The following is a 14,781-nucleotide window of genomic DNA, read 5'->3' on the forward strand; positions in this document are numbered from 1 at the left end:
TTATTTAGTTCTAGACACTCTAGATCTATTTAGTTTAGTTATCGATTACTAAAAACTGGCTCCATAAAATTTACAAATGAATATTAGACTATATAATATAGCGTAATATCAACACAGCTCATCAATTAAAAATTTAATGGTGCTGTAATAGTAATAGTCCAAAATAAATAAATAAGGCGGCCATTACGTTTCTGGGCAACTACTTAAACAGTAGAAAGTTGTGACGTAATACACATAAAAGTATAGTCTATTTGCCGAATGTTTTTAATATTTGCTAATATAAAGTAAAACATAATGGATCATAAGATCTTGCGTTTTTTTGTTATTAGCATTGATTTTTTTTTCAAGTTATTATTTTACTTGATTATTCTGTCTGTCGCTTTTTTTTTAAATTTTGCTTCGTCCTTATTGGTCGCAACTTCGAGCGCCATTTCAACCTCTACTACTGAACTGGTTTGTTTCAAACTTGAAACATGTTTCTAAGACTCGTGACAACGCAAGATCATCATAATATCACCGGCAGCTCCCACTACATTATGGCGCCCACACTCGTTTTAAATAGCACCCTGCACTACTGACACGGCGGGCTACTAAGTCAATGACTAAACCTGACCAGGAGTAGCACCCAGTGCCCCTGTGGTAGTAACCGGTGGCTCCCGAGAGCGCCCCCGACACCTGAGTGGCCAACAAATGGTGTCCTACCTCCAGTGGCGTAGCGAGGTCGGGTGTCACCCGGTGCGGCACTTAATGGTGTCAACACCCCCCCCCACCCAGAGGCGTAGCGACCCTTCCCGGGGACAAACTTCCAATTTTCGATTTCCACCCCCCCCCCCTCAAACTTTCGATTTGCACCACTTAAAAGACTATTTAACACTCGAATTAATTACTTAATTAAGTGGAATTATCATTTTTCTCTACATATTTTGCAAAATTTTTTGCCTTGGTGTCACCCCCTAAATGGTGTCACCTGGTGCGGTCCGCACCCCCGCCCCCCCCCCCCCTCTCTACGCCTCTGCCTACCTCACCCTTGCGGATGGCAAATAAAATATGGGCACTGAAGGTCTGGGTTTTTTCTTCTGATGCAACACGCATCTATTAATTGAACAATCACGATAAAGGTGGACAGAAAATTAAGTCACGCGTCTAAAAATGCATAATTGGTAAGAATTTATGTTATCATAACGAGTGTCCTTGAATTTCTTTTCTTTTGAGATCGCAGCAACGCCCGGGATGGTAACGCTGGTATAATGATTTTAAAAAAAAACTCGATAATAATAGATAGAAACAAATAGTATTCGAGCATTTTTGTTTTATATAATATAGATCTATCTATAATCAGGTCTAAAATGCTATGGATTTGTTTTCTTTATGTTTTAAAGTCCCTCTGCATTTTTCTTTCAGTTTTAGACTACTTGGTAATTTATAGAAATAGATATCTAGAATCTATTTATTATCTAGATATACACCTTGTAGACTTGTAGGCCTACATCTACAACACCCATCTAAAACAGGTCTGGCTAAAGGTCGGCAATCAACGATTACGTAGAGAAAAATTTTCATAAACAAAATGGCGCTCCCCTGTGCTCTGTTTTCTTCGTCTGCTGAAGATTTTAATACTGAGGATTTTGTTAAATGTGAATTTATTTTAAACAAATAGATCTAGAAATCTATATGTTATTCATTCCTTTCTCTGTCTTACTTTTAGTGATCTGATTTAAATCTAGATTTTAGATTATGTGAGGTGAATGCGAATAAAATAGTTAACTTAAAAAAAAAATGGTAATCTATGATGAATCGTTTTGGGTACGTAAAATCGCCCGCGACTAGTAATGTGAAAAACAGGTGACTCCTTGCATTTTAATATTATTTCACATTTTGAGGAGGATTTGTGTTTTGAAAAATACAAAAATGTTTCCTTGTTTCATTTATGTACCTGTTTTTTAACAATTGAATTAAAACTTTTCAGTAATAAATGAACACCAGCGATGTTTCCAACAGATGCAACCATGCTCATTTACTATAGCAGCCATCTTGTTAAAGTTTTATTTTTATAGACTTATAGCGCCAGATTCAGGCGGAAGTCACTCTATTTTACAAATGGCTGCTGTTTATATAGCAAATCTTGCTTGCAGACACTGCTGTTTAAAGTTAATTTCTGGCCTATATTGATATATTTAGCCATTGATTTAGGTTTATTATTCATTTATCTATAATATTTGACACAAACATATCACAATATACTTCTATTACAGCCTTGACAATGAGGTAACGTTTTCGTACATTAATAGCCGCGGGCGATTTTACGTACCCAAAACGATAGATTACCAAAAAAATAGTTAATAGGGCAAATAGTGGCCAAATAGGGGTAATCTCTCCCATCATTTTGGGTACGTAAAATCGCCCGCGACTTGTAATGAATGTAATGTGAAAAACAGGTGACTCCTTAAATTTTAATAATTATTTCACATGTTGATGAGGATTTATGTTTCAAAAAATTAAAAAATGTTTCCTTGTTTCATTTATGTACCTGTTTTTAAAAAATTGAATTAAAACTTTTCAGTAATAAATGAAGACTAGCGATGTTTCCAACAGATGCAACCATGCTCATTTACTATAGCAGCCATCTTGTTTAAGTTTTATTTTTATAAACTTATAGCTGTTTATATTGCAAATCTTGCTCGCAGACACAGCTGTTTAAAGTTAATTTCTGGCCCATATTGATATATTAAATTTAGTATTATTTAGCCATTGATTTAGGTTAATTAATTATTTATCTATAATATTTGACACAAACATATCACAATATACTTCTATTAAAGCCTTGACAATGAAGTAACGTTTTCGTACATTAATAGCCGCGGGCGATTTTACGTACCCAAAACGATAGATTACCAAAATAGGTAATCTATCGTTTAGAGTAGAGTGTAGAGTTTAGATTTTCTCACTAGGGCTAAATCTAAAGTTTACAATTTAAACATGATCACTGAATAATAGACATCCCTATTTAATCTATTAGGCACTAATTTTGAGTTTTTTAGCTCGTTTTTAACTTAATTACTTAATTTAATATTTACTGTCACTCACAGCTATGTTATGAAACACCTTTCCATGACAACACATGTTATATCACTCTTACGTTTGAAGCCACGGCAAACCTAACCACGAATTGATTAGACTTTTTAATTGACTATGCACCATAAAAAAAACAGCTGCTTTACGTTCTTGCTCATTTTTTTACCTACACCATTGATATTTTAAAAGTTCTGTTAATTTTAATGAAACCAACTTTTGCATTTAGCCTCCATTCTCCAAACCAAATTTTAAAATGCTTTTCTGGCATATATAGCCCTGTCACCTATGGTTTATTTTTACAACGTGAAAACCCCGCCGTTTTGCTCATGGTAAACATTTTAAACAGTAATTCTAAGGTCACTGGAACTTAGACGAAAAATCGTCGGAAGTCATGCATATGGTGGGGACGCCATATTGTTGTTAGCAACCGGACACATCTCAAGGCTAGCGAGCAATACTAATTACTAGAAAGGCTAGATCTATCATAACTGACAACTGTGAAACAATTAAAACTTAAAATACTAATACTGTCTAGATCTAGAATCTATGCAGGATAATAATATAAATTATAATGAGAATATAGTTTCAATATAGTTGAATAATTTAGAAACACTTAAGTATACACCTATAATTTATTTTTCAGACCTATAATATTCACATGTGAATGAAAGGCTCATTAAAGTACCTACCAGTTGGGTGAAGGTTCTATAATCATTGTTGCTTTTACTTTAGATAGAGCTTCCATTTTATTCCTTTTTGAATATTTCTTGACTACAGATATATTGCAAGTTACTGATCTGCCTCAGCCAAAAGTAATCAGCGATCAAATTTTGAGTTATGACTGGAAATTTGAAACTAAATATTACAGAACAACTATACAGCTGTGTACTACTGATAACAGAACGATTGGAGATAAAGATTTTGCTCAGTCTGTTGAAGCATTTATACATTTCTTTGATCCCAATGTAGTAAGTTTTTTATTTACGATTTGTTATAGTGATAGTTAAGTACTTAGGTAACAAAATCTACTTTTAAATATTTGACAACCACACTTATACTACTTAAAGTTTTCTTTGACAGATGGATTATTGGTGATTTAACACAAGATACAAATATTAGCAGAACAGCAATTATTACAGACTAGATAATTTTAATGAGTTACTGTATTGTCACCCACCATTACTAGTCTGTTGTCCTTATCTCAAATTACAAAGTTAATGCCCAAAGAAAATTTGTTAATAAAATATAAACTTTTTGATACATAATTTATATAAAGCTTTCACCTCTGCTTGTTTCAATATAAAATGTTTTCTGGGGTTATGGATGAAGTGTATTCATGCCACTTAAATCCAAATGGATAAAAAACTGTTTATAAAACATGAACAACTTAATTGACTCAAACTAGAGTTTTTATTTTTTGCCACATTTTAATTGAAACAATAATTATGAAATGTATATTTAAAAGATTATATTAAATCTTTCATCATACCTTTTTTTCAGTTAACGTCATTTGAACGTGCCAAAGCATGGCTACCTTATTTAAAGCATATTGAACCTGAAGTCCAAATGCTTGTATGTAGGACCAGCAAACATTCTGATGGTAATAATATGTTGGGTTGTCCTTATGATTTTTTCCTGTACCCCTGCAATCACATTATCACTAACACAAAATCTAAGAAATGCACACATATCAGCCACACACACACCCCCCCCCCCCCCCATCTCTCCTTCCATAGCAATTGCTTTCTTTTTATAACTGCTACTATAAATGCTGAATGGTGGTTGAAATTAAGTTTGAAATTATTTTTTAAAATGCCTTAGCGCCCAGTCACATCTTCTGTAAGCTAAATATAAGCTTATATTATATTTAAACCCTGTTTCCAGTGGTTGGAAGGAAAATAGCCCAAGAGTGGTGCATACAAAATGGGTTTGAACTCGTGGAGTTGGAACCAGAAATAGACAAAGCAGATGAAGGTGAGTTGATTTACTGTTTATTTATTAGCTTTCTGGGTCATTCATGCCAGTCTTTAAACAAAAATGGAAACCATACTATAGAATTTTATTATGTAAATAGCTGTTAATTCATTATCTTTCAGATGATGATTTTCCTGAAACAATTGGAATGGCTAGAATAGTTCAAGCTTTACATGCTCACACATGGCCAAATTTAGAGATGAAAAGTTGGTTGGTTTTACTGCTACTTATAACTATGGATAAATGCTTTTAATAGTACAGTAGATTTAAAAATAATTCTTTGCAATTATCCTGGCACTGAAATAGCACAATAATTAAAGCTTGTAATTATGTATGGTAATTTTGAGTGAATATTATTGTCTTTCTTGATCAGATAGCCCTACTGTACAAAGTCAGTATGTGAGACAAATGATGAAGGAACAACATATTGCAAATAAACAAATGAAAGAGCTGCAAGAAAAAGAACCGCAAAATATTGAGCACACAACTAATGATGATTCTGTCAAGGATCCATCTACAGAAAGAGGACCACTAAGCACAGAAAATGAAGATGTGCACAAATGCGCATCCTTGGATGAGCAAAAAAATCCCAAAGATAGTCCCATCTGCAGTAGCAGTGTTGCTGCATCCTCATTAGAGGATGAAGTCTTAAAGCTGGGAGACATTGATTGGAGGACTCTGCTTGGGAACGAACCAAAAGACAATGAAGGTTAGAATTATTTTGACCGGCAGTCAAAACATAAATTTAATGACCCTTAGGCTCCATTTTTCAAGGTAGTGCCAACTGTTGATACTAAGCTATCCACTTACTTAAGATCAACCTTCCATGGATTTTGCTATGCAAATTTAAAAAATGAAATTGAATGGCTTTATTTTTAGATGCACCGTTGACAGATGGTGATGTGGGTGTGGAGGATTTTGAACAATTATTTATGAAATTGAAAGTTATGAAAGGTAATTTATAAATTAATAATAATAATTGATGCAGTATTCCTTTGAAGTAAATTATTCATAAAAATAAAAAAAAAAACAGCTATAGATTTGTTGCCTGAAATTTTGAAAGCCTTGAAATATTTTTCAGATAAAGCAGAAAACCTAACACCTGAAGAAAGAAGAAAATATGCAGAAAAGGTTATAATTAATAATTTTTTTTATTAAACTTTATACTCTATGTGATTTGGAATGGGCCCTGTCAGTAGTATGGACAAAAGATTAAAAGTCAATTTTCGTTTGCTGTAGTAGAGATTGCAGCAGAAAAATTATATTTGAATCTATGTGAAAAAAAAAATGTGATCTACCCTCTCAAACTCCTGTGTTTTGTTTAATAACACTGTCCAATGCAGCGAAAAATTTAGATTTAGAAGATACTGGTTTAAAGTCAACATTTTGCCTGGCCATTTGAAAAAACATGTTTTTAATTTTTTTTAGGTTGCAGTTTCCTTCTGGAAAGCCATTGGTGGAGATGAGGATGAAATAGAGGGTTTGGATGGTGATTCAGATTGATATGTAATACCACCTAATTTGTTATACATTTACACAGCTACCTGTGCAATAATTTGTAAACTTTCAGTTGATACCAACACTGAAATTCAGTCAATGTGATTTTATAAAATATCATTCCTAGATACACAAAACATGAACATTTGTAATATATTATGTAAATCACTTTATTGTGTAAATAAAAATGTACATATAAATAATACAAACATTTGAGCATTTCATATTTTTAATATGACAAACTGTATACAAATACAATATTGTACAATGGTATGAATGAAGGGCTCAGTGGAAAAAGTACTGGTTACATTTTCTCAAAAATGAGTTAAGACCTGTAGTATTACATCCCCTAAACTACTGTAAATTTGGGCCATGGAAAATGTACTGAAGTGGCTTATTTCAATAACCATGCATCACTATTTTGGGAAAATTTAGAAAAATACTTAAAATTCGTTCTTAACTGTTACCAACCAATCAAAAAATTACTGCTAGCCAATAAAGATGCACCAAAAAGGCACACCCTTCATGTTACTTTCAACAACAAAGGCTAAAACAGTAGTTGAGGAAAGTGAAAAAACGGGGGGGGGGGGGGGAAATAAATCTATACCTAATGAATGATCAAAGCTGCCAAAAAAAAAGCTTCAGGTATGTTGTTTTTTGGGTAATCAAAATAAAACATTTTTAAAGAAAAAAATCTTGTGTTAAATTTAAATCTAGTCCTAGTCTGTTTAAATAGTGTAGGGCAAACATACTATTACATTAATTATACCTGTAACAGGTAAGTTATATAAGCTTTTTGGCCTGGTCAAACTAATTGCCAAATCAAACAATGATTCATGAAAAATTATTCATGTGGAACATCCATTCACTGAACATTTAGAAATTGACAGTAGACCTGTTGTCAGGGTTAAAGATTTTAAATCTAACCTGGATAAAGTTATTAAAGCACCAGAGGGTATTGCCAGTCTCTGAGGGATTTTAGTTGAAAGGCTGAAGCTCAATGACTGGCCCTTTTACCTCCACTTTAAGTTTATTAAAAAGGGGAAAATCACAACACCTTAAAATCAGCAACTCAAGATTGCCATTTGGCCATCAAACGACTTTCTCCCAATTAAAAAAGCAAAATTTGAAGACATTATGTCACTTTTGTCCCATGTCCATTTCCAGAGAGTGAAAGTTTATACACCTCCCTCAAACCTAGAAATGTCTACAGAAGAGGATGAGCCAGCAGTTGAGTTTGAATATACATTCTATTTCAATTTTTGTAGCTAATTATTGAGGTAAATACTGTCACCATCAACAAGATTGTAAATAATTATTACATCACATTTGTTATATAAATATTTTGTGTTTAGTAACTTTCAATTTTCAAACAAAAATTCATAAACATTTTGACATAATCATAAAGAGAATCTTGTCAGAAAAGTGTTTATTGTTAAAGAATATCACAATTTGCCATTAGATGTTACTTTAAAGGTAGTCTTTTCATAACATGATTTTCCATTAGGTAATTTTCAAATGGCAACTAGATCTATAACGAACAGCTTGGTATCTGTAGATTTTTCCATCTAATGTAACCTACACTAATGGGTAGATAACAGGAACACTGGCAACAAAAATTGTATCTACTTATTCATAATAAGTAGATAATAAACATAATACCCCAGTTGCTTGAATTATAAATAGGTAGTGTGTGAAAAGGAGACTGACAAAAACATGGGTGCAAAACATTGCTGGTAAATCTAAAAATTCTTAAGTGCAAAACCTATATATCACAAAATCATTATTTTCCAAAACAAGTATAAAACTTGGTTCAGAAAAAAAAAATGTTTCAGGTAAGTAAAAGGTATTTCAGCTTCAATTTAAAAACTTCGACATCTCAAAATACACTTAAGTACTTTTTCCACTGAGCCCTTCAAATAGTTCTAGACTTGCATAATGACATCACCTACTTAGTTATTACCATGACAGAGCAATAACTGCTGGCATAGCAGAAAGCCTAATTTATTAGGCATACTATTAATTACTAAATGTTTATCTGCGAAAAAGGATTATTTAAAATTGTGGAAAAAAATGCTTATGGAGCAATGTTAAATAATATTTGGTCATAAAAACAATATATTTAACATGATAGGTATATAAACTTAAATGCATTCAAACAGCAGAAATTATGAAATGGTAAAATTCTGAAGAAAAATTTCAGTTGATGAAAAAAATGGCTTCCTTAACATGCAAGAATGCTAAAACTAAATGCAAATTTCTTATGAGAACATTTGGAAAATTGTTAGAGATCTATTGCTTCTGTCACATGGTCAAGCCAGTGTTGCAAGAGGTTTTTCTGGAGGGTTGTCATTTGATCCCAAAGACACTTGCAAAAAGGATTATATTGAACTCTTTCAGACAATCTCCTGACTTAGAATTTTAGTGCTCAAATGAAATATTTATATTAGGACAGTGAGAAGGGAAAGGCTGAGCAGGCCAAACAAGGACTCAACAGAAAAGCTGAGCTACGTTCACCATGGCATTAGGTATTGCTGAATCAATGAAACAAGCCCTCAGCAAGTCTTCAAGGGGACTATTTCTCCTTAAACATTGACGATGCCACAAATAATGCTGGTAACACATTTTTTTATGTACTTGTCCAGTACTTTAATGAAGCTCAAGGAAAAATTGTTATAGATTTCTTTGGATCCAAGCAGGTTAATATCTCCAGCTTGGAAAATATTTTTCACGCCTTGCAAAGTATGGAGGACAGACACCTCTTTTGGTCAAAAGTTGTTTCGTGTACAATGGACAACTGTAATGTCATGAGGCGTTAATAATGGTGTTGAGGCGAAGGTGTGGAGAGAAAATTCACATCTGTTGAATGATAGTGGTGACACTGACAATGATAAACAATGCAGCAATAGCATCTTTTGCATGACAGGGAAAAGTTACAGATTACCAATTTTTTGTTGCCAACATCATATACAATGATATAGAATACCTGCCTAAAGCTAGGGAATATTTCAATGTAATGAAGGACATTTTATATTTGAAAGTCAGGACAGTTTTTAGGCCCATTTCTAGCACATTTTCACAAATGAAAGATGTATGCGACAAACTTTTTTTTTTACTTTGAAATTCCTTGATTTATTTTTATATTTTTTAAATAAAAAAAATGGACTAGCTAGGCATTTTTTTCAAAATTCAATCTATCAAATGACCAGAAGTTAAGGCTAGAGAAACAAAAATGTTAAACAAGCAGTCAAGAACAAAAGCTGTATCAGATAGAAAAGATAGTTTTACTTCATCTGTTTAAAAAAACCAACAGAACACAACCATGAATCTACAGGAGGATTTTGAATAATTTCATAAGTTAACTAGGGTAACAAGGGAAGCGACTGGTCGAGTGACAGTGGGTGGTCATGAATGTAGATGGCAGTTGGAGGAGGACAAGAAGATTGAGATTAAACAGACTTCTTGTACCCTAACCTCAATGATTTATGCAGTTTGCATGTCCTTGTACCTGTGTCATACGCTATCAGTCTCCATGTATTAATGTATGAGTACCCTGACCCAAAAGTATTCCAAGCCCAGACCTTTGAAGTCTAATTTAATATCTGATGTTGAGATTTTAAGTGAGGGACAGGAAGCTAGGTCTTCGTGAATCTTACAAGTTGAGTCAACTTGACTTTTCCATATTACATTTTAGTGAAACAACCCTAACTAAAATAGTTAATTTTTATAATTCTACTAAGGGTAGTGTTGATGGACCATGCTGTATCTACAAATCAACAAACAAAAAGGTGGCCCATGGTTATGTTTTTCAACATGATAGATATAGCATCAATTGCAGCCAATGTAATTTACAAGATGAAATTCCCTACGAACAGGTTATCACAAAGTGACAATTGTCAATTTTTTTTCAACTTGATATTGCCAGGGTTAGTTCTTAGGGTTCCCTAAAATTTCAGTTTGTCCTGGAATTCTGGATTTTTAAAAAGATTTTTTTTTGTATTCAACCCAGACCACTGCGATATCAAGAGTCAAATCCTGCAGTGGCAGTGCAGCATCAGTGCATCTTATTCAAGCATATTTTCTACCTTTTGCTGCAGCAGTGATCGACTCGACACCTTTTTCTGCCAATTTTATGGGGCACAACCAAGAATATTCTCTGCTCTGTTCACTAGTAAGCACACTACTGATGCTGTCACATGGCCAGGCTACAGTGGAGCGAGGCTTCAGTGTCAACAAGGAAGTTAAGTTGGTCAATATGCATGAAAAACCTGTGGTGGCCAAGAGATTGATTTGTGACCAAGTTGCCAGTGTAGGGGGATTATCAAATGTCAGCATCAGTGGTTGGCTGCTCACGGCAGCTGCAGGTGCCAGGACAAAATATCGTTTGTTTTTGGAAGAAAAGGCAGAACAGGAAAGAAAACAGTCAATGAAATGAAAGAGGGATGACAGCCTACAGGAGCTGGATGGATTAAAAAGTTAAAAAAAAAAAAGCCCGGTTGGAGAAGGACATAAACAGCTTGACAGAATGAGCAGATAAATTGGCTGAGAAGGCTGAGAACACAAGCATCAACAAGTATCTGATTGAATCAAATGCCCTGCGCCGGGCTGCAAAAAACAAGCATGAGCAGCTAGCAACTCTTGCCAAGTGACAGAAATCAGTGGCTTATAATGTGTAAACATTCAGTATGTAAATATGTATATAACACGGTAAATATGTAAATAAATCTGTACATAATAAGCTCTCAAATATTTCCAAAGTCTTTATATGGTGAGTATGCTAAATATTTTAAACAATTTTCCCTTGTTTTATGCATTTTTTATCTCATGAAATTTTTGGATTCCTCCTGGAATTTCAAAAATCACTTTGGTGTAGGAAGTTTGACAGGAAAACTTCCACCAGGTGTCGAAAGTGTGCAACTTATATCTGCAAAGATCACACTGTTTCAATGTGCACAGCATGTGCTGACTAATTCTACTATTATTCTATTTAATATTGTTACGATCCTATCGGGTCTTGTTTGACCAAGGCTGATTACCAGGGTGTCATACTGCTCATCGGGCCAGGCTGTATTAAGAGATGACACGTACTGGCGCGGGAGGTCGGAGAGGGGAAGCTACAGTCAGCAAGTACTGTGATTTATGGCTGGAAAACCCTGGCAGGAGATGACGTGATGTAGATCTCGCACCTGCCTAGGCGGAAAGTTCCTACAGGGAACTCTAGTAGTTTAGGAGGGGTTTGACGACACAGGAGACAGCTAGGGTGAGGAGACTAAGGGGACCTCTGTGAGCTGGTGGCAAGGCCAGGGGATGTCTGTAGTAGAATTAGGCTAGGATTAACCGTTAGGGACAAAGTAGAGTAGTCTGACTATGGACTTTTTCTTGTTTAGATGTAGATAGATATATTTTTTTAAATTGTTTCAAAAGGTGACGGGTTAGTGTTATTGTGGCAATAAATATAAATAGTGACTAATTGTGTTTATTTTTTTTATTAATTCTTGTTCACCACTCCCTGCTGTGACCTACTTAGGTCTTTTCTTTCTTTGTATAATTTAGTTTCTTGAGTTATGTAATTGACCTTGAGTTGTTAGGTCACTTGATCTCCTAGGTCACCTTATCTCCTCGGTCACCTTATCTCCTCGGTCACCTGAACTCCTCCGTCACCTGGTGTGATTGGAATGTAATTGTTTATCCCGTTCCTTACCAGATCCTCGACCAATGATCTTACGACATTGAGGGTCCTTAGCAGATCCTCAACCAATAGTTGTATGACTTTAGAGTGATCTCCCTTAGTTTTGAACTGAATATAACTCCGGGCAGCTTTTGACCTGGACCCCGAGACACATAGTGCTGTGTGTGTGTGTGTGTCTTCTTAAACTGACTACCATCCAGTTTATAATCCGCCATGGCTAGAACCAAACAAACAGCTTTATAGTTCATTTCATTTTTTTTGGGATTTATTATAGAAACTTTAAACAGTCCAAAATTGTGATAGCTGTGTATTGTGCATTCTTACTGATCAGATCCAAACGTGCCCTCCGGGGCCCAGAAATCACTACCTAAGAATGGAGTTAGAAACAGAAGTCATAAAAGCGCAGGAGAAATTCAATGAAATCGACCAAATATTGAAACAAGCCAGACAGACCACCACAACCTCCGACAACGAAACGCGAAGAGTGATGGGAACTTTGTTCCACAAAATCCAAATCAAGACAGCGACATCCCCGGGGAAACACCCCCCAAACACCCTCTGATGTGTAATCAAGGGTAAAAAGAATGTCAGAATAGACGAAACGCTGAAAGAAGAGGTGTTATGCACAGAACTAAAGCTACAAGAAGACCAGATCGTCAATGTCTATAATCTAGGGAAACCTACAGAATGGTTCACGACTCTAAAATCAGAACTACTACACAAATCGTTGCATCTACGAGAAATTGCACATAACACCAGCCTATGCACCAGCATCCTACTCTTACATGTAGAATAAAAAGGACTAAGAGGCCAATTAAAATGGGTGCCACCCACCTACACGGCAAAAATAGTCACTGATATTCTCAAGACAGTGAGTGCAGCAGACGAGTCGATAGCGGCCGCCAGGGTAGGAAAGAGTGACCGCTGGATGGACGATTTCCAGCCAATTATGAAAGCCGAAGCCCTCCCCCACTTTTTTGGAGGTGGAAATGGGTGGTGAAAGCCACACTTAACTTCTACAACTAAACGGACGAAGAACAATTTGCCCTCTCTGCGGCACAACAAAACACGGGCCCGCTGCTTGCAGAAGTCAATTTGTAAGAGAACGTGACAACATTGAGATCGACGGTAAGGGACGGTAAGTTGAAATTGAAGAATACAGCACAGAAGAAAGTTACACTAGTGAAGAAGACGAGGATGAAGACAACACAGAGACCACACGTGAAGAAGAAGAGGAGAAAACACCCAAGGAAGACGGCCAAGCAGCAGACGAACCGTGGGAGCAAGCAATCAGCAAGAAAAAGAAAAACAAAGAAAAGAAACGCCAAAGAAGAGAAACAACCAGGCCAGCGACGACCACAGCGAAAGAAACCAATACCAAAGCGACCATGGGCACAAAAGATTTACCTATCAAGAAAGATCATCAACAAAAAGGAGTAATGAAGAAACCAACAGCCCCGACAAACACAAACAAACCAAAACAGGTGAGACATCCGAGGCCAAACTCAACCTTATGGAAACAATAACACTACTTACACTAAACATACAAGGCACACACAACAAGGAAAAGTACACATACAACATAGACATTCTAACACTACAAGAAACAAATTTCCAAAACCTATATCAAGCAGACAAATACACACGCAGATTAGGAACAATACAAGCACACCACAGCCTAAGCATAACAGACACCTACACAGATAGAAAAGGAAAACTAAACATAGTAACACTCACACAACGAAACACAGAAATATCAATAGTAAACATACACTGACCAAACAGCAGCACAAGAGACGAACCCTTCTTTACAGACCTGGAAAAAATACTGACAAACTACAGACAACAAAATATCATACTGGTAGGTGACTTCAACAACATAGAGGACAGACGGGACACTACAGGACCGGGAAATGGACAGACCAGCCGTATGACAAAAGACAAACCTAACAGACATCATAAACAACATAAAAAGCCACTTCAACTTAATAGACACATTTAGGGCACACCACCCAGGAAAAATCCAATTCACCCATACAAACAAAAGACATAACACAAAAGCTAGATTAGACAGAATTTATGTACCGCAAGAAATGAAAACCCACAAAGTACAGCATGTTTTTCATACACTACAGTTCAGTGATCACGCAGCAGTACTCGTATCATTTAACAAAAATCAACAGACTAACGATAGGAAAACATATTGGAAATTAAATAACTCACTTCTGCATATCCTAGACTCAAGGATAACAGACATCAAGAAAGCTGCAGAGTCGGCGGACACCTACACATTAGTCCACAAGAGACCACCAGTGTCTAGCAGATAAATTGCTGGCATATTGGGCATCAAGCAGGCATTTACAACACCATACCACCCACAAAGTAACGGTGTATATGAAAGATTGAACGGCACTCTGAAAAGCATGTTGACACAAATAAAGAATGAGCGCCCTGAGAACTTGGACATAATGCTGCCCTGTGTGCTGTTCGCTTACAGAGAGATTCCTCACTACAGTACAGGGTTTTCACCGTTTGAACTGGTGTATGGC

The 14,781-nt window shown here is 35.6% G+C and overlaps 1 protein-coding gene across 1 annotated transcript; it reads left to right on the forward strand.

Annotated features, from left to right (window-relative positions):
• The first annotated feature begins 1,515 nt into the window (after positions 1–1,515).
• LOC131944743 (alpha- and gamma-adaptin-binding protein p34) lies at positions 1,516–7,110 on the forward strand. The gene is made up of 9 exons (XM_059305546.1): positions 1,516–1,634; positions 3,850–4,040; positions 4,573–4,672; positions 4,957–5,046; positions 5,169–5,252; positions 5,420–5,755; positions 5,926–6,000; positions 6,128–6,177; positions 6,475–7,110. The coding sequence occupies exons 1-9, from the start codon at positions 1,568–1,570 to the stop codon at positions 6,547–6,549; spliced, it is 1,068 nt and encodes a 355-aa protein (XP_059161529.1). The 5' UTR covers positions 1,516–1,567; the 3' UTR covers positions 6,550–7,110.
• Positions 7,111–14,781: the final 7,671 nt, after the last annotated feature.

This window comes from Physella acuta, unplaced genomic scaffold (genome assembly GCF_028476545.2).
Source record: "Physella acuta isolate Inbredline_101_S28 unplaced genomic scaffold, ASM2847654v3 ptg000506l, whole genome shotgun sequence".
In the NCBI taxonomy this organism is placed as follows: Eukaryota; Metazoa; Mollusca; class Gastropoda; family Physidae; genus Physella; species Physella acuta.

Bases quoted from the DNA above. Each gene is read 5' to 3' on its own strand.
- LOC131944743 (XM_059305546.1), top strand. From the start codon at position 1,568: ATGGCGCTCCCCTGTGCTCTGTTTTCTTCGTCTGCTGAAGATTTTAAT. The intron at 4,673-4,956 runs GTAATAATATGT...CCCTGTTTCCAG, and splicing joins GACCAGCAAACATTCTGATG to TGGTTGGAAGGAAAATAGCC. The intron at 6,178-6,474 runs GTTATAATTAAT...AATTTTTTTTAG, and splicing joins GAAGAAAATATGCAGAAAAG to GTTGCAGTTTCCTTCTGGAA.